The sequence below is a fragment of the Rhinolophus sinicus genome, linkage group LG14, assembly GCF_036562045.2.
Source record: "Rhinolophus sinicus isolate RSC01 linkage group LG14, ASM3656204v1, whole genome shotgun sequence".
NCBI classification, from domain to species: domain Eukaryota; kingdom Metazoa; phylum Chordata; class Mammalia; order Chiroptera; family Rhinolophidae; genus Rhinolophus; species Rhinolophus sinicus.
The window spans coordinates 53,586,197-53,604,041 of NC_133763.1; the positions used below are offsets into that span (position 1 = coordinate 53,586,197).

Below are 17,845 nucleotides of genomic sequence, written 5' to 3' on the forward strand. Positions count from 1 at the left end.
GAGTTCCACGGACAGACTTGGGGCAGAGGGGCGGGGCTCATAAGAGCCCCCACAGGTGTAACCAGAACCCCGTGGGGGGGTGTGGGGTGAGCTTTTCCTCCCCTGACCCTCCTGTCCCAAGACCTATTCCAATTCCGATGGGCAGGCCTTCCAGCACTGCAGCCTTTACCCCTTTTCTCAAAGGTCAAGGCTGCAGATCACAGATACACTTTCCTTCCATGAGACACAGCACATACACTCCAATGCCTGTGAAAGTACCTGCCACTGACGATCCTCCATACATATTTGGTAAAAAAAAAAAAAATGAACCCTGGAGGAAGGAAAGCCCCCCCCCCACTGTCTGAAAACAGCCGGGGGCCACCTGCCCTAACATTCTGCCCACCCATGCAGGCACTGGCAGAAGAGGTCCACAGCGTATCACAGTTCACAGAGCTACAAAGAACCAACTTTATTGGACATTCAGAGTCAGTTTCTCTTCTTGCCCTTGCCCGTGACCTTGGCTGGCGTGAGGACTGGAGCTGCTGCCTGGTACAGAGTGGAGGAGATCTTGTTGATGTAGTACAGACCGACCATGGAGAAGATGAAGCTACGGGGTGAAGACAGAAAGGTCTCGGCATCCGTGGGCACGCGGCCAGCCTGCCATCTAGGGCAGACACCAGCACAGGGAAGCATGGGGAAGACAGGCGAACAGAAGGGGAGGGAGGGATGGGGGAGGCTGGAACCACCACAGGGGGATCCAGGGCCAAAGAACAGGATGCAGTACCCCTCACCCAGCCAGCTATCAGGCACTTACCAAGTGGTGACACAGACTCGATGGATGAGTCCAGACGCAAAAAGAGCCAACAGGAGGCAGAGGAGAACTGGGGAGGAAAGAGGGGACACGGAGGGTGGTGGTCAGAATGGACACAGCAGGCGTTCCTATGAGAAGAACAGGAGCAATCTGGGGCCTTCTGAATCCTGGGGAACCTGCTTGGAGGGATATCGCACGACAACAGCAGGAGGACCTCAGAAGGCCTTAATGATGCCCAGGAAACCAGCTCTACCCTGTCCTGGCTTTCCTCCAGTGGAAAGGAAAAAGAAAGGTGATAGCAGTCTGAAGGGCAAGGCTTGCTCGTAAGGATCAAGGCGTTTCCAACAGACACCAGCCAAGGGGGATCAATTCATTAAACTGGCTGGCCAGGGGCGGAAGATGAGAGCCTCACTCCCTAGACACAGGTTGGAGGGCAGAATGCCTGGATACACAGGCCCATGGGGCAGGAAAGGGTCTCAGGTTATCTAGAGTAAGAATGGAGAAACAGGGGGAAGGCAGGAAGCAAGGGCAAACCCCACCAGCCAGGTGGGGAGAGCAGGGCAGGGCAGGGCAGGGCAGAGAGCCAAGAACCCAGCCCCACAACAAAGGTTTCTTTCAGAAGCAAATGAAGACAATCAATTTACATGGAAACAAAGTCTCAGAGGGAGAGAAGTCCTGGGGCTGCAGGATGTAAGGAGCTCTGGAAGCCCACAAGAGGGCAAGGTGGAGAGAGCAAGACCTACAGGAGGGCAAGGATGACAGATCTGTGCTACTGGATGAGGGCTTCACGCTTCACACCAGATGGCATCTGCCAATTTCCGAGCATGTGGCATTCCTTAGGTGATCTGGCTTTGACGCCTAATTTGCTTTATGAACTTAATTCTCCATAAATAACCACATCATCAATTCTCAATTAGAGGAGCAGTAACAAGGATCATTTCAAACACAAAACAATCTAACAGTTATTCCAATTTGGCCAAGATTTCTGCTGACATAGCGCTCTTCAAACTCATCTCAAATAGAATTCACTAATATCAGGTCAATTTCACATCAGAACTCCCTCAAGGAACTCAGTTCTTCCTGCTTCTGCTGCTGGGAACAAAGAACACCTCCCCACAGATGGCTGCTAAACAGGTCCAAACTTGCCTGTTCCCCTCAAACCTTCCCTGGGAACTGGCCAGAAGGCAACTGAGTTTCTGGCTTTCAGAGGTCTTCTTTTCCGGCTCCCATTCCAGGAGCTGGAAAAAGTGCTGGATCCAAAGGCGTCATCTGTCTCCAGACAGTCTTATTAACATATTTCCGTCTGCTTTACCTTCTAAGCACCTGAAAATTCAGTACTGTGTTGGGGGAGGTTAGAGGAGAGGGTTCAAATACTCAACCCCCAATTGTCACTTACTCTCAGGGAAGATCTTTGCTTGGAATCCTTTGCCAAAGACAAGATTCTCCAGATTATTGAAGGCCTGGGTTGAGGGAATTAAGGAGTAGGGCGTGCAGTGGGGACAGAGCTGCGTGGGTAATGGGAGGGGTACAAGTCTGCGTGGCCCTCCCCCCTTCCGACCCTCAAACCCCTCGCCCCCCACCACCGCCGGGAGGATACAGTGAGGGAGAAGACGAAAAGGCCGGAGCCAAGCAGGCCCCCCTGGATGGTGAGCCACTCGGTGGAGGCCAGCTGGCGGCTGTACATCTGCATCCCAGCGAAGAGCAGCAGGGACAAGAGAGACGACAGCGCCAGCGAGGTGCCCGTACCCACCACTGGAGGGGATGAGAGAAGAGACGGAGAATCGGGCCCGGTTCTCCCTCCAGGAGCCGCAGGCAGATTCGGCAACTCTCGGGGCTCAAGGGCCCGACCACTTCCAAGCAATCCCAGGTCTGCAGCCACACTCCCCAGCTCCACGCTCCCCAACTCCCCACGGCGACCCCCAGGAATTTCTCAGCCCGGGACGCCCGGCACCCTCCCGTCCCGTGCAGATGCCCGCCCCCTGGGCCCCAGGACACGTCAGCTCTGCGGGGAGAGGACCAGGAAGGCTGGTCCGTGCCAACTCCGACCCCCACTAGTCAGTGCGGGGAACCCCGCTGGCCCCGTTACCCATCACGTCCCGCCCGTGGGTCCAATCTGCGCCTCCAGCCAAGAAAGACGGGAGCCGAACCGGGCGCTGTTGCCTGTGCGCACGCGTCAGCACCCAACGCGAACTTGCTTCCCCTACGTCTTCCTTTCTCCGTCTCGGCGCCTGCCCGTCGCGCCCTCTTCCGGCGTGGAGGAAATATTGCGTCCGAAAGCATCCTTGGCCACCGCCCCAGTCCCCCGCCCGTACCCGCACCCGGAGCATCTGCTGCCTCTCATGGCAACTGCACTTAACTCTTCAAGTCGCTGGGACCATGGCCCATAACCTCTAGCCCACCTCTGTCTTCTTTGCCGTTTACGAATATGTCATCTCTAGTGCCTGTTCCTCAAACCTCCCTCCCCCACGATCATTGCCTCAACGTCTCCCGTAGACTCTTGGCCAAACCAAAATCTAGTCCTGCCATCGTGGAGCCCATCTTTAAAACCAGCCTCCCGCTTTATATATGAGTAAGATTAGGAGCCGATGAAGAACGCGAACATTAAGAAATGGCCCTCCCCTCAAATACCATTCCATGTTACCCAACCCCCTGACCGCCTTCTGAGAACCACGTGGGGAAAACTATTTCCCACCTCCTACCCCGACAGGCGCTGTTCGAGGCTTGTCCCTGGAGCATGCGCAGTGATATTTCACCCCACCCCTCCCCACACCCCCACCGGGCTCCTGCATTAAGCCCGGGGTTCGCAGCCGCAGCCGGGATCGGGCACCCGGGGGCGGGCGGGCATGGTAGGGCCATGGCTGAGGGTGACGATATGCAGACCTTCACTTCCATCATGGATGCACTGGTCCGCATCAGTGTGAGTTAAGGTGGGGTCGAGGGAAGGGGGGCGGTATAGGGGTCCGGGGCAGACCGGGACCGTGACCAGGTGGGATCCAGCGAGATGCTGGGATGAAGACAGGGGGCTGGTGATGGCAGAAAGTACTGAGAGGGTCGGGATGCAGGTGTGAGAGGGTAATCCCTGGGGCAGCCGGGCGGTAGGTGCCGTGAAGGCGTCCATCAGCTGGGATGTGAGGACCAAGGAGCTGCTCGGACGCAGAGGGTGGGCTAGGGTAGCGGCCAGTAGGGCACCAGGGCTGGGGCTGCGGGGCAAGGAGGCTTTACTGTGAGGAGGTGGCGTGTGTGAGCTTGGACAATTTCCAAGAAAACTGAGGACTGCTGGGGAGCGATGAAGGAGCCGCCCCAGGGTGTAGTTCCCAATTTGGACAGCTCCACGACCCCACCCCACCCAGCGTACCCCCACTCCCAGCTGCCTTCGAACCTCCCGCGGTTGTCATGGCAACCCGTGCCCGGCTCTCCCAGGGGCGGTGCCAACCCTGCTCCCCCCCACTACCTCCTCCCCCCTCCCTCCGTGTCCCTCCCTCCTTTGTGTCAGCTGCGCCCCTGATCGGGATGGCTGCGAAGAGAGGGACCAAGGTGAGGTGAGGGGGTGGGGCATAGCTCGAGGACCCCCGCCACCAAGAAAAGGAGGGGTACTTCCGGTGGGGAGGGGGCGAGTAGGCGGGACGCTTGTTTCCCCACTGCTTGGGGAGGGGTTTGCGGCCAGCCAGGTTGTGCCGGGGATGGGAGCGGGAGGGCGAGATGGTGGGGGGCAAAGGAGAATGGGTTAGCATCGGGGAACCGGAGGAGAAGGCTGGGGAAGTGAAGAATGGAGGATGGAGGTTGGGGCGGTCGCAGGCCAAAGCCGCGGCCAGAAGACCGCGGGGGTGAGCAGGATGGAGAGGGAGCGACGTCTATCTACAGGGAGGAGTCACGTGGGGGGGCAGGTGGGGGGCTGGTGTTCCAGAGTAGGAGGCGGGGGTCCGCACCGAGCTGCAGAATGGGCGGTGTCCTTGAGAGGGTGCCTGGGGCTGGCGCAGAAATGGGGGAGGGGGCTAATGACTAGGTGAGAGGGGCTGCAGTTTCGCCTGAGCAGAGGGGTAATGGGGGTGGGGCTTGAGGCTGGGGGGAGGCACGAAATCCAACCCTGAGCTCCAACCATCCTTCCTCCTCCGTAGGCCTTTAGCTCTGCAGGAGGGAAGCAGACTAGAGACAGAGCTGGGAGGTCTGTGAACCAAGCCCAGGCTGGTGCTGGGGAAAAGCTATAAGTAGCTTGTCTTGCCCCTTCCTGAAACGGCTGGTCTCTAAGGGCAGCTGAGGGGCCTGTCAAGATATGCCAGGTGTCCAAGCTCTGACTCAACTGCCTGGTCCCTCCACAGACGAGCATGAAGAACATGGAGAAGGAACTGCTGTGCCCAGTGTGCCAAGAGATGTACAAGCAGCCACTGGTGCTGCCCTGTACCCACAATGTGTGCCAGACCTGTGCCCGCGAGGTGCTGGGCCAGCAGGGCTATGTAGTCCATGGTGGGGACCCCAGCTCCGAGCCCACCTCTCCTGCCTCCACCCCTTCCACCCGCAGTCCCCGCCTCTCCCGCAGAACTCTCCCCAAGCCAGATCGCTTGGACAGGCTGCTTAAGTCAGGTGGGACTGGGACCGACGGGGTGGGGGTGGGGATGCTGGGCTGTCCATCAGGAATCTGGAAGGGGTCCATCCCTGGTCAGGGCATCTGTCTGTGTTTCCCAGGGTGGAGATACTGCTCATTTAGGCTCTAAGAGCTCAGCTGAGCTATGGCATAATAAAAAATAATTTTTAAATTGAACAGACTTCCCCCACCCCCAGCCAGCTGTAATTTTTATCTCCCGGCCCATCCACAGGCTTTGGGACATATCCCGGGCGCAAGCGAGGTGCTCTGCATCCCCAGGTGATTGTTTTCCCGTGCCCAGCCTGCCAGGGTGATGTGGAGCTGGGGGAACGGGGCCTGGCGGGGCTGTTCCGGAACCTGACCCTGGAGCGTGTGGTGGAGCGCTACCGCCAGAGTGTGAGTGTGGGTGGCGCCATCCTGTGCCAGCTGTGCAAGCCCCCACCACTAGAGGCCACGAAGGGCTGCACCGAGTGCCGTGCCACCTTCTGCAACGAATGCTTCAAGCTTTTCCACCCCTGGGGCACCCAGAAGGCCCAGCATGAGCCCACCCTGCCCACTCTCTCCTTCCGCCCCAAGGTGAGCCAGCTCTTGCAGGGCCTGGGAAGGGATGCCATCTGGATGGGTGGGGGTGCCTGGCATTGTGGGCCCCCAAAAGGAGGTGGGCAGGGATTTGCCATTGCCAAGTTTCTTTCTCTGTGACGATGACAACAAAAGGCACTGGACAAATCTTTGCACGTCTTTGAGCCTCCATCTCATCTGTTCAATGAGGTTGATGGTATCTGCTCTGCAATGTCCACACCTGCAGGGCTGGTCTGAGGATCACGTGCCATAACGTTTGTGAAAGTTATCTGTACACTAAAAAGGTCTGTGTGCGTTTATTCATTAAACAAATATTTATCAAGCACCTATGAGCCTAGTGCTGTTCTAGGCGTTGGGATATGGTGTGAACAAGATAGACGAGGTTAATGATTAACCACAAGGCCAAGATCAATTACCATGATGATTATTGTTATTAACACACGTCTCCCAAGGTAGACCAAGGGAGGAGCAAAGCTGGTGCCTGGAAGGTGCAGGAAAGGCTCTTTTTGATGCCAGTGTATACCACCAGGTGGCACTGTGGAGCACCACCAGCTGGGCTCCCCTGCACCCCCACCTGGCCAGTGGAGGTGAGCACTCTTAAACACCGTTACCTGACCATGCCATTGCTTTCTGTCCCTAGGGTCTGATGTGCCCAGACCACAAGGAAGAGGTGACTCACTACTGCAAAACATGCCAACGGCTGGTATGCCAACTCTGCCGAGTGAGGCGCACCCACAGCGGGCACAAGATCACACCGGTGCTCAGCGCCTACCAGGCCCTCAAGGTGAAGACCCCTCCGTGGGCCCCTGTGCTAACCCACTCACACCTCCTCCTAACTCCTGGCTTCCACCGAGCCGGCCGTGATGCCCACCTCTTTCTCCCTCCTCAGGACAAGCTGACAAAGAGCCTGACATACATCCTGGGAAACCAGGACACAGTACAGACCCAGATCTGTGAGCTGGAGGAGACCGTGAGGCACACTGAGGTGAGGGAGGGCATGGCGGTGGCCCTGGGCCCTACGTGGGCCTGGAAGCAGCAAGGAGGTGTGAATGGCATGGCTCAGTCAGCTGGTTGCACGCTCAGGAAGCCCGTGTGGGGTCCCTGGATGTGTTGGGGTTTTGGTTAAAGCAGATTGGCAGAAACATCAGTGCCCCAGGACAGGCTGTACCTGGAGTTCCAGTGGGGAAAGGGTGGCTGTCACCCAGGACAGGGAAAGCTGGAGAAGCCCCTGGGATGTAGCTCTGATGCCTTCGGGCTCAGCTGCCTGCTGCCAGATTGCTTGAACCCGCTGACGTGTGGATGGGCAATTAGGATGGCGCAGATGCTGGCGGGTGTTAGTGCAGTCCAAGCGGATGAGAGAGCACTCACCGTCTCCTTTATGTGGGGGAGTCCTTGGGGACCGTGGTCTGGGCTCCAGGTGAGCACAGATGGTTAGGAGCTGAGCCCATCTGCATGTACAGGAGCCTTTGCAGCCATGAGCCTGGCCCTGTTGGAGCAGGTGGGTCGCATTTCCCTGGATCCTTTGTGATCCTAGCCATGGTGTGGGGCCCCAGGAGGCCGGCATAGGCACTGCCTTCAAGAAGATAGTAAGTGTTGCTCTTTGGGCAGGTGAGTGGTCAGCAGGCCAAGGAGGAGGTGTCCCAGCTGGTGCGGGGGCTGGGGGCTGTGCTGGAGGAGAAGCGGGCATCACTGCTTCAGGCCATAGAGGAGTGCCAGCAGGAGCGGCTGGCCCGTCTCAGCGCCCAGCTCCAGGAGCACCGCAGCCTGCTGGATGGCTCAGGTCTGGTGGGCTATGCCCAGGAGGTCCTTAAGGAAACAGACCAGCCCTGCTTTGTGCAAGCAGCCAAGCAGTTACACAACAGGTACTCCCGGCCACGGCTCAGGGCCACGGGCTCCCAGTGGGCAGGGGCATCATGGGTGTAGATATTGCCCAAGACAATGTCTCAAGTACCGCCCAACAGAGAGCTGGGCCCCGGGGATTGTCACCAGGCCAAAGTGATACCCAGCTTGTCTGAAGGGACGAGGAAGAGAATCAAAGCAGAGGCCAGGGCTCTACGGGTGGGCAGACAGAATCGAGGGGAAGGGTGGCTGCCCAGGTGGCAGTGCCTGACCCTTGCCTGCCCCCATCCCAGGATTGCCCGAGCTACAGAGGCCCTCCAGATGTTTCGACCAGCTGCCAGCTCCTCCTTCCGCCATTGCCAGCTGGACGTGGGGCGTGAGATGAAGCTGCTGACCGAGCTTAACTTCCTGCGAGGTAAGGAGATGGCCAGGCCCCATGCCCAGTTAGAGCCTTTCTCCCTTCTTCCCGAGCAGCGGGCCCGGGGGGCAGTGCCCACCGGGGACCTCCCGGCTTCCTGCCGGCCTGGCCAGCCATCCCTCCCACCTAGCCCACCGGCCACACCATCCTACCGCGCTCAGCGCTGCTTCTCCCTCTCTTTGTTTGTAGGCTGTGGCCACCGCGGACTCTGCTCCGGAGAACCCCAGGCAAGTCAGCGGCCCTGCCCCGGGGACCCTGCCCCGCCGGGCCCCCCCGCCCCGCCCCGCCGCCCCCACGCAGCTCGGCCATCCACTCTTTGCTTCCTTCACTGTCCTGCCTTAACCAGACTGTCAGTCCTCCCGGACCAGTGCCCTGTCTCTCTTCCGCCTTCCTTAGGTGCTTGCCTAATCCTTGCCTGTCTGATCTTTTGTCCTTGTGACTCGTCCTCTGGACTTTCCTTCTCTTTTCCTTGACCTTTGTCCCCTGCCATCAAGCTTCTGCTCACCCTCTGTCTATCTGACTGACTGGTTATTTTCTATCTTACTCCCATTTTCTATCTTACTGACCGGTTATCCATCTCCCTCCCATTCTGTCCCCTCTTTCCTGTTCAGTGCCCTCTTGCCTGGGTTCCAGTGGCCTTTCCCTGGGGCTCCTCTTTATTCCTAGAATAAAAAGGGTCATAGAAAGAAGGGTCCCCATCTGGTCTGACACCCTCATTTGACAGAGGAAACTGAAGCCCAGAAAGGGGAAGTGACTGACCTACAGCCATAGTGAAAGGTGGCAGGCAGGACTAGCACCCAGGCCTCCTGCGTGCCTCTCTCCTTCTCCCCTGGGCGCTGCCTACCGGTGCCCTGCCTGGTCCCAGACGGGTCTCTTCCCCAGGTCCCTCTCACCCACACTCACCCCCCCGGCTCCCGCTGCTTCCCCTTTTCCTGCCTGCCCTCCCTGCCTGGACAGTGGCCAGGCCCTGACTGACCCCACTGTCTCTTCCGACAGTGCCCGAGGCTCCTGTCATCGATACCCAGCGCACGTTTGCCTACGACCAGATCTTCCTATGCTGGCGGCTGCCCCCCCACTCACCACCTGCCTGGCACTACACCATTGAGTTCCGGCGCACGGACGTGCCTGCCCAGCCGGGCCCCACACGCTGGCAGCGGCGGGAGGAGGTGAGGGGCACCAGTGCCTTGCTCGAGAACCCTGACACAGGCTCGGTGTACGTCCTGCGTGTCCGTGGCTGCAACAAGGCTGGCTACGGCGAGTACAGTGAAGATGTCCACCTACACACGCCCCCAGCTCCGGGTGAGTGGCACGGGAGGGCACCGGGCATGCTGGGACCCGGGCACTGGAGGGACGGTATGACGCAGTGGGCCACATCCGCTAGCTCTGGGGCGAGGCTGCCTCCTTCAAATCCCAGCTCTGACTCTGGCCAACGGTGTGGCTAGGCGCCCGTTATTCACCGTCTCTGGACCTCAAGTTCCTCTTCTGCAGGGATAGTAGCAATACTTACCTCGGAGGGCTGTTGTGAGAATCAAGTAACTTCACAGATGTGAAGTCTTAGCAGTCTTTCCGGCTCCAGGGCTCCGTAAATGTTAGTAAAGTGACTCTCCAGAAGCGTGCGGACCCTGGGATGTAGGCATACCAGGAGCGGCAGCACCCACATAGAGGGCAGCAGGGGGAGGGGCTGGCTGTAAGGACCAGCTGTGGGCACCAGGGTGTGGGCTGGAAGGTGTAGGCAGATGGTGGCGGGGCTGTCACCAGGCGGAATGGAACAGCAGTGGGGACTGTCCACAGGGCCAGCCATGGGAAAGGGATGAGAGAAAGCATGGAGTCAACTGGGTCTGGGAGACCGGTTTCTGTGTCCACTACTCATCACTAAAACCCTTCCTGGGGTCCCATGCCCGTTTGGGATGCCCCCTTTTTTTTCCCTTATGCCCCCCCATTCCAGTTCTCCAAGCCCTCTTCCCGGAGCTTCCTGCCCACACCTCAGCAACCTGTTCCGTGTCCTGAAATGTCCCAGTGTCTTGTGCTAACACCTCACAGTCCCCAGTGCCCGTGTTTGTCCCTGAAGTCCTTCCTTCTGTTTCAACGCCCGCCCCCCACTCCAGTCCTGCACTTCTTCCTCGATGGCCGCTGGGGCACAAGCCGAGAGCGGCTGACCATCAGCAAGGACCAGAGAGCGGTGCGGAGTGTTCCGGGGCTGCCCCTGCTGCTGGCTGCGGAGCGGCTGCTGACTGGCTGCCACCTGAGTGTGGATGTGGTCCTGGGTGATGTGGCTGTGACCCAGGGCCGCAGCTACTGGGCCTGCGCCGTAGACCCAGCCTCCTACTTGGTCAAGGTGGGCGTCGGGCTGGAGAGCAAGCTTCAGGAAAGCTTCCAGGGCGCCCCCGATGTGATCAGCCCCAGGTCAGGTTTCTCGGGAAGGGATGGGGTGTGGGGGCCCTGGGTGGAGGAGCTGGGGACAGTGCAGGGTGGCAAGGGGAGCACAGACTTGCAGGGGTGGAGCTGGGAAGAGATTAGGAGGTAGCAGTATGATAATGGAAGTCAGGTCAGGGGCCTGTGGCCGGCGAAACGTGGGCCCCGTGGAAGGGCTGTGAGGCTCGAGTTTTGGAGTGTGTGGCCAGGGAAAGAGATGATAGAAGAGGGGGCCGTCCCCACTCCCTCCCACCCTCTCTCCGAGCCTCCATGTGCTTTCTCCCTGATACCCCCTTTCCAACATCCTTTCCCCACCTCCTGTACCTTCTCCCCACACATCTTGTCTCAACGCCCTAAAATTCTTCCCTGGAACTTCCCACCTCCAAACCCTCTTACCCCCAACGCCTACCTGACACCCTCCCACACGTTCTTTCCCCTCCGACCCTCTCTCTCAGCACTCTGCCCTGATACCCCGCTTCTTCAAAATGCTTTTTCTCTAACACCAGCTCGTCCCCACCCACATCCCCTGACGCCCCTGGTCTCTGACACCGATGCACCCTCAGGCTCTCCCACCATTGACCTTCCCGACATCCTCTCTGCTCTTCCTGTGCCCCCAGCACCTCAGTCACTGACCAGCAGCTTCTCGGACCCTCAGAACCCTCTCTCGGCATGATGTCCGCAGCACCATTTTTCTCACCGCCTTCCTACCTCGCGAAGGCTGCATGCGTCAGTGTGCCTTGTCTTTCCTTTGCCCCGGAGCTGTCTTACCCTCTGTCATTTCCTTTCCGTACCCTTTTCCTGCCAAACCAAGCTCCCTGCACTCTAGCCTGTCTCCTCAACATGTGTTCTCCTCCATACCCCGATACCGCTGGCTCCCCAACACTCCATCCTTCCACCGTCTCAGCCCTCTGGGCTCCCCCTCCCCCACTCTACCCCCAACCTCTTGTCCACCACCCGTCCCTGCAGGTACGACCCGGACAGCGGACATGACAGTGGGGCTGAAGACGCTACCGTGGAGGCGTCGCCACCCTTCGCTTTCCTCACCATCGGTATGGGCAAGATCCTGCTGGGGGCCGGGGCCAGCTCTGGTGCAGGGCTGACGGGGAGGGATGGCCCCGCAGCCGGCTGCACGGTGCCCCTGCCGCCCCGCCTGGGCATCTGCCTGGACTACGAGCGGGGCCGGGTCTCCTTCCTGGATGCTGTGTCCTTCCGCGGGCTCCTGGAGTGCCCCCTGGACTGCTCTGGGCCTGTGTGCCCTGCCTTTTGCTTCATTGGAGGTGGCGCTGTACAGCTACAGGAGCCCGTGGGCACTAAGCCTGAGAGGAAGGTCACCATTGGGGGCTTCGCCAAGCTGGATTGACCTTCTCTGGCCCCTCCTGGGCCCTGGCCCTCCAAGCCTCCTGGAACCCAGTTATTCCTCCGGCAGCTTCTCCCTCCAACTCTTCCTACCATGAGGTCCTGTCCGTTCCCCCGTGTCTGTCTTCCCAGCGCCGTCCCTTGACCAAGGGACTGTCCTCTGCCCACCTCCCTGTACGTCCCCCATTATCTCCATTACCTGTTAATCCAGGCTGATCCCAAGCCTCTGCTCCATGGCCTGACCTCGGCATCTTACCGAGGTCATGGAGCGAGCCCCCCCACCCCCGCCACCCCCATCCCTGGTCCCTGCCCTGTGCCCCTCCCCGGGCCCGACTGGGAGGGAAGGCTCCTGGAACACTGGGCATGATCCCCAGCTCTGCTCTCTGCCCTGCCAAGCAAGCTCTCTGCCCCACTGATGCTGAACTACAGCCTTGGAACGGGCAGGCTCTTTGGTTGGACACTGCCCAGGCACTCACTCCCTGGTGAGGGGAAGGGGACCCTGTCCTGCTTTATTTATGTGGGTCCCCATACTCCTCCGCCGCATGCCTCTTACACCTCTCTTTTCCCTCTTGCATGCTTTACTTGTCCCGCACCTATGCCAACGTGCCAAGTCTCCCTTGGGGCCCCAGCGGAGGGTGGGTGTCCCCATTGGGTTGGGCTAGGCAAGGCCTGTGGTGCCCGCTGCTGCCCCCTGCGGTAGGCACTGCTAGGCCTGTGCCAAGCAACAGCTGTCATTTTATTTTCATAGTTTATAAATAATAAACTGTGATGTCAGGCACATCTCCCTGAGACCTGTCATTCCTTAGTTTCTGTGTGGCAGGCGGGAGGGATCCACCACGGCTCAGAGCAGGGCTGCCTGGTGGATATATAGCGCCTGAGGGAAGGAGGTCCCCAAGCCAGGCGCTCCACGCCTATTATGTTTCTCCTCCCACGTACCTCTCCCGGGCCTGAGCCGGCCGTGGCCTCCAGGGGGCGCATCGCTCTGGTGGCCACCGGTCAGTCCACTCCCTCCCCCACTTCCCCGACGGGGCGGCGGCTCCTAGGCCCGGAGGGAATGTGGTGGAGGGGGCGGGCACCGTGCCTAGGTCCAAAGGGGTCAGTGAATCAGAACCACTTCCCCATTCCCAGGGTGCGGGGAGCAGACCCCAGAGCCAGCGGGTGGATGGGGCAGGCCTGGCGCCAGCCCCGGATCTGACACTTATCTTGGCCTTGTTGACTCTGCGGCTATTATCGCTGCCTGAGGACTTACTTCACACTCAGGCAGCTCAGAATAGAGCTGCCTGAGGGCATCATGCCAAAGGGGAAGGAGGGCGTGGGCCGCCAGCCCCTCGCTGGGGTGAAATCAGGGGCGAGCCCTGGTCACCTAGGTTTCGTTTCCTCCTTCCTCTTGTGCCGCCAGAGGTAGGGGAGAGGTGACTGAGTTCTTCCACTAGCCACTCAGGCGCCCAGTGTCATCTCTCCTCAGCCCCTGCCGCTCAAATGAACCCAGCTCCTTGCCTTCTCCCCTCGTCTTCTTCCCCAAAGGCCCCTCCAGACCCCCCTCACATTCTCACCACCCCTACTATCTGAGGGTCACATATGACAGATCAGAAGTTGGTGGCCCGCGCAGAAGAGGCCACATTTTATTCAGCCATGTTCAGGTTCCCACTCCCACCTGGGGGCTTTCCGGGCCAGTCCAGACATGTCCCCAGGGGCCCTGATGGGCTTCACCGGGGCTCAGATGGGTTAGGGCACACGGTGGGGTCTGTGAGGGAGGCTGTGAGTAGCCCACCTGAACTCGCAGTTCACCCGTCCAGAACGGTGGGCGCGGGGCGCTCTGCCAGGGAAGACCATGACGGAGGCAGCTGGCACTGGCTGGAGACTCAGAAGGCAACATGCCCCTACAAGTTGGCAGAAGTGGCTGCCAGGTTCGTGTAAGAGAGACTGCTGCCACCGTTGCCTGCAGAAACCTAGGTGGGAGATGAAGGGATCCAGGCTGAGGGGCAGAAGCTTTCCTGGTAGAAGCCACCACCCCAGAGCCCCTGGATGACGCCACAGACTGGGGTCACCGGTCCAGGCGCCTGACCAGTTCTCACAGGGTTAATTCGGAGAGGGCACCTGCCAGGCACCGTCACAGCCTGGTGACTGTAAACAGGGCCAGTCCTCCTCCCTCTGCTCCCCTTCACTCCCTTCCCTTGGTTCTAATCAGCCCCCTTCTCTTCCCTCCTGCCACCTCTCCCTCCATTCTCGCCCCTGCAGCCTAAGGAGCGGTGTGTCTGCTCATCTGTGTAAAACCGGGAGAAGGAAGTCCCAGGAGGAGGGAAAATAGGGTCAAGGAAAGGAAAGCCCCCTCCCCCACATGGAGTTCCCGCCCCAGGGGAGCAAAGTAATTATTTACTAGGTCCTGGACAGAAAGGCTGGCGAGGAAAGAGGGAGGAGGGGTCCGTGCTCTCCTGAGTCTCCTAAGACCCCACCCAGGCCCACCCTGCTTGGTGAGAATTCTTCCTCCATCCGCATTGCATCAGAGAGGCCCCTCCCACCAGCCTTTCTCAATCTACCCTCCATTCTTAGGAGAAGAGTGGGGGCATAGGGGCTCATTCCTTGTGAGTCCTGCACGAAGGGTTCCCCTGGGCATGGTGCCCCACCCATTGCACCTCTGGGCATCCCAGCCATGGCCGTGGCACCAGTTCAGCTGACCAGTGAATGCTCTTCTGGAAAGGCTGGGAGTGGGGACACTCCCTCTTGAGGTCCCCTCTCTTCCATGTGGTCTCCCTGCACTACTTATTTCATGTCCTCTCTCACCTCTTCTAAGTTCTTTGGATTTTCCAAGTACCCCAGAACCCCTTCCCAGCCAAGGCCTCTGTCTCCTCCCACCCGTGGGGCCCATCCTCACCTCCTCATAAGGGCTCCGTTTAGTACCACCAGGGGGCACATAGCGCCCATGGGTGTGGTAGGTGGGGTACTCGCTCATAGGATGGTAGGAATCTCCGGTTGGAAAGATGTCCAGCTGCCCACAGTTCTTTCGGCGGCATTGACACACAGCCTGAGAAGATAGGAGGTTGGGGGGACCATGGAGTTCCCTCTAGCGGGGCCGGGGGGGGGGGGGGGGCTCTGGTCAGGGCCGGAGACTAAGCACTTACCAGGGCCATGAGATAGATAATGGTCAGCGCAACCAGGACACAGACCAGCGTCAGCAGGGCGATGCCCCAGCCAGGTACCCCAGACCCAGGCCGGGCAGAGAAAGGAAATGACACATCGTAAGCTGCAAGGAAAAGCAGTGGTCAGGGCAGTCTCCCAAATGCTGGACAGAGAGGGGCCCTGGCGGCATGGTCCAGGCCCAAAGCAAAGGGCGTGGCCTCACCATTAATTCTGCCGATGACCAGATCGTATCTGTCTGCTTCTGATTTGTGTTGTATGAACTGTACCTCCACCTTATCGGAAGTGATGGTGCCCTCTCGGAAGGCCAGCGTTGATTCCACCACCACGGATCCTGGCCTGCTCGCAGGGAAATGGGCAACTCAACCACGGGCCCCAGCTTCTGGGCACTTCCCCCCAACCATGCATGTCCCCGTGGTGCTTCCCTAAAGTCATGACACCATCTACCCACCCGAGGCTTCACCCAGAACTGTACCTGAACTTTACATTTGAGGAGCCCAGAAATTCCTCTTGTTTATAGATCTGTAAAAACTGGGGTGAGAGGGGAAGCACTGAGGCTCAATGCATGGGTTCCAGCAGCTCCAAGCGCTGCTGCAGGGGGGAGGAAGCACGTGGAGGAAGGGCAGATACTCACCAACTGGGAAACTTTTCTCTGCAGCTCCTGGTAGTAGCTAGTGCTGGGAACTTCCAGAGAAGAGTTAAATGGGAGGTTAAAAATGCTAAAGGACAGGAAAAAGACGGAGATCCTGAGAGGTGGCTGGGGAGGAGTCTTATGGCCGGGGGAGGTGGGGAGTCCTGTGCTATGGTCAGTGCTACTGGCAGTAGTCCTGGTACTGTGGCTGGCAGGGGTGGTGGGCATATCAGAGTGGTGGCTGGAAACTGGGGATGAAGTACCCTTGCCAACTGGGATGGTGGTAGCCTTGGCAGAGGTGCTTTTGTGTGCTGGTATGGTGGCCGGCGTTGTGGCAGGGCCGGTGGCCTGGGACGAGGTGGAACCGTGGGCTGGCGTGGTGGCCGGCGTTGTGGCAGGGCCGGTGGCCTGGGACGAGGTGGAACCGTGGGCTGGCGTGGTGGCCGGCGTTGTGGCAGGGCCGGTGGCCTGGGACGAGGTGGAACCGTGGGCTGGCGTGGTGGCCGGCGTTGTGGCAGGGCCGGTGGCCTGGGACGAGGTGGAACCGTGGGCTGGCGTGGTGGCCGGCGTTGTGGCAGGGCCGGTGGCCTGGAACGAGGTGGTACGGGTGACTGGCATGGTGGCCGGCATTGTGGCAGGGCCGGGTGCCTGGGATGAGGTGGAACCGTGGGCTGGTGTGGTGGCCGGCGTGGTGGCAGGGCCGGTGGCCTGGGACGAGGTGGTACGGGTGACTGGCATGGTGGCCGGCATTGTGGCAGGGCCGGTGGCCTGGGATGAGGTGGAACCATGAGCTGGCATGGTGGCCGGCGTTGTGGCAGGGCCGGTGGCCTGGAACGAGGTGGCATGGGTGACTGGCGTGGTGGTTGGCCTTGTGACAGGGCCGGTGGCCTGGGATGAGGTGGAACCGTGGGCTGGCGTGGTGGCCGGTGTTGTGGCAGGGCTGGTGGACTGGGACGAGGTGGAACCGTGGGCTGGCGTGGTGGCCGGCGTTGTTGCAGGGCCGGTGGCCTGGGATGAGGTGGAACCGTGGGCTGGCGTGGTGGCCGGTGTTGTGGCAGGGCTGGTGGACTGGGACGAGGTGGAACCGTGGGCTGGCGTGGTGGCCGGCGTTGTGGCAGGGCTGGTGGCCTGGGATGAGGTGGAACCGTGGGCTGGCATGGTGGCCGGCGTTGTGGCAGGGTGGCTGGTTGCACTCACAGAACTCCTCTCAGTGGAGTTGGACATTGCGTTGTTACGGGGAGTCAAAGTCTGTGTACTTTCAGGGCGGATTGTGGGGTCAGAGCTGATGGTAGCTGTAAGAGGTTGAGGTCACAGCGTTGTGTTCCGGGACAAATCAGAACAAGGAGAAAATACATCATCTGGCATCCAGAGAAGAAATGCCAAGAGGTTTTGGGGAGTGGGTCCCTGAGTCGGTCCTCCCCCACTTCCCTGTGGGCAGCCTCCTCTCTTCCCACACCCCTCTCTTGGCCACTCTCCACTCCTAAGATTTACCTCTCCTGATGCTCCCACCCCCACCCCCACCCCTCTCTTTAGGAAATTCGCCTGCCTCTGGCACCCTTTCTCCTGGGGGGCGGCCTCTTCTCAGCCTGTCCATAGCCTCTCTCCTTTGTTCTGGCACAGACTAAGCCACCTGTCTGCAACTTCTGCCTCTTGGGGTGCCATCTGCCAGGAAACAAAACCCACAGAAAGGCTGGAAAGACCACAAGAGCAGAGCAGCCCCTCCCCACCTTATGCCTCTCACCTGTAAGCACTGTCAATAGAAGCAGCAGGAGAAAGGAAGGGGCCTGGATGCCCGGTGTCATGGTGGTGGTGAGCGGGGTGAGGAAGGGTCAGAACAGACTCAGGCAGGCGCTGCGTGTGAGGTGGAGCGCACAGGCGTCTGCTGCTTTATACTGGTCCCCCGCCCGCCCTAGGCTCAGCCTGAGCAGGTGACAGGTGACAAAACCCCGCCCCCTCCCCCATTTCCTACCTGCTGTCTCTTCCTCCTCCTCCCCAACCATTTCTGTCCCCTTAGGTAGGCTACTCCGGCCCCAATCACTCAATCCTCTGACAACTTGTTTGTTCTTCAGTTGGCCTCCCCCTCTCACCAACCACTCCTCAGCCCCA

General features: G+C 59.8%; 3 protein-coding genes across 7 annotated transcripts; 1 reads left to right on the forward strand and 2 right to left on the reverse strand.

Moving 5' to 3' along the window:
* Positions 1–433: 433 nt before the first annotated feature.
* On the reverse strand, positions 434–3,447 carry KRTCAP2 (keratinocyte associated protein 2). Its single transcript, XM_019711899.2, has 5 exons — positions 2,877–3,447; positions 2,388–2,542; positions 2,187–2,250; positions 794–860; positions 434–586 (listed from the first exon to the last, which is right to left on the reverse strand). The coding sequence occupies exons 1-5, from the start codon at positions 3,115–3,117 to the stop codon at positions 466–468; spliced, it is 648 nt and encodes a 215-aa protein (XP_019567458.2). The 5' UTR covers positions 3,118–3,447; the 3' UTR covers positions 434–465.
* A 100-nt stretch (positions 3,448–3,547) lies between these two features.
* On the forward strand, positions 3,548–12,753 carry TRIM46 (tripartite motif containing 46). Of its 5 annotated transcripts, none has more exons than XM_019711895.2 (10): positions 3,548–3,707; positions 5,107–5,368; positions 5,602–5,945; positions 6,589–6,732; positions 6,838–6,933; positions 7,557–7,810; positions 8,081–8,202; positions 9,202–9,504; positions 10,311–10,608; positions 11,584–12,753. In XM_019711895.2, exons 1-10 carry the CDS (start codon positions 3,645–3,647, stop codon positions 11,975–11,977), a joined length of 2,280 nt encoding a protein of 759 aa, XP_019567454.1. In that variant the 5' UTR covers positions 3,548–3,644; the 3' UTR covers positions 11,978–12,753. The 5 variants fall into 5 exon arrangements, with proteins under 5 accessions (XP_019567454.1, XP_074174969.1, XP_074174968.1 ...); XM_019711897.2 differs by lacking the exon at positions 3,548–3,707 and adding an exon at positions 3,762–4,324; XM_019711896.2 differs by lacking the exon at positions 3,548–3,707 and adding an exon at positions 4,433–4,614.
* An 808-nt stretch (positions 12,754–13,561) lies between these two features.
* Positions 13,562–17,650, reverse strand: MUC1 (mucin 1, cell surface associated). The gene is made up of 7 exons (XM_074318872.1): positions 17,481–17,650; positions 15,743–17,031; positions 15,584–15,639; positions 15,314–15,447; positions 15,093–15,214; positions 14,846–14,995; positions 13,562–13,922 (listed from the first exon to the last, which is right to left on the reverse strand). Exons 1-7 carry the CDS (start codon positions 17,539–17,541, stop codon positions 13,854–13,856), a joined length of 1,881 nt encoding a protein of 626 aa, XP_074174973.1. The 5' UTR covers positions 17,542–17,650; the 3' UTR covers positions 13,562–13,853.
* Between the last annotated feature and the right edge of the window lie 195 nt (positions 17,651–17,845).

Coding starts and splice junctions, on each gene's coding strand:
- KRTCAP2 (XM_019711899.2), bottom strand. CDS start 3,117: ATGCTCCGGGTGCGGGTACGGGCGGGGGACTGGGGCGGTGGCCAAGGA. Junction 2,251..2,387: donor TTTTCGTCTTCTCCCTCACT/GTATCCTCCCGG, acceptor CCCTCAACCCAG/GCCTTCAATAATCTGGAGAA. Junction 587..793: donor CGAGTCTGTGTCACCACTTG/GTAAGTGCCTGA, acceptor TTCACCCCGTAG/CTTCATCTTCTCCATGGTCG.
- MUC1 (XM_074318872.1), bottom strand. CDS start 17,541: ATGACACCGGGCATCCAGGCCCCTTCCTTTCTCCTGCTGCTTCTATTG. Junction 15,640..15,742: donor AGAGAAAAGTTTCCCAGTTG/GTGAGTATCTGC, acceptor CTCTCACCCCAG/TTTTTACAGATCTATAAACA. Junction 14,996..15,092: donor TTATCTATCTCATGGCCCTG/GTAAGTGCTTAG, acceptor CTATCTTCTCAG/GCTGTGTGTCAATGCCGCCG.
- TRIM46 (XM_019711897.2), top strand. CDS start 4,184: ATGGCAACCCGTGCCCGGCTCTCCCAGGGGCGGTGCCAACCCTGCTCC. Junction 4,325..5,106: donor CTGCGAAGAGAGGGACCAAG/GTGAGGTGAGGG, acceptor GTCCCTCCACAG/ACGAGCATGAAGAACATGGA. Junction 6,733..6,837: donor GCGCCTACCAGGCCCTCAAG/GTGAAGACCCCT, acceptor CTCCCTCCTCAG/GACAAGCTGACAAAGAGCCT.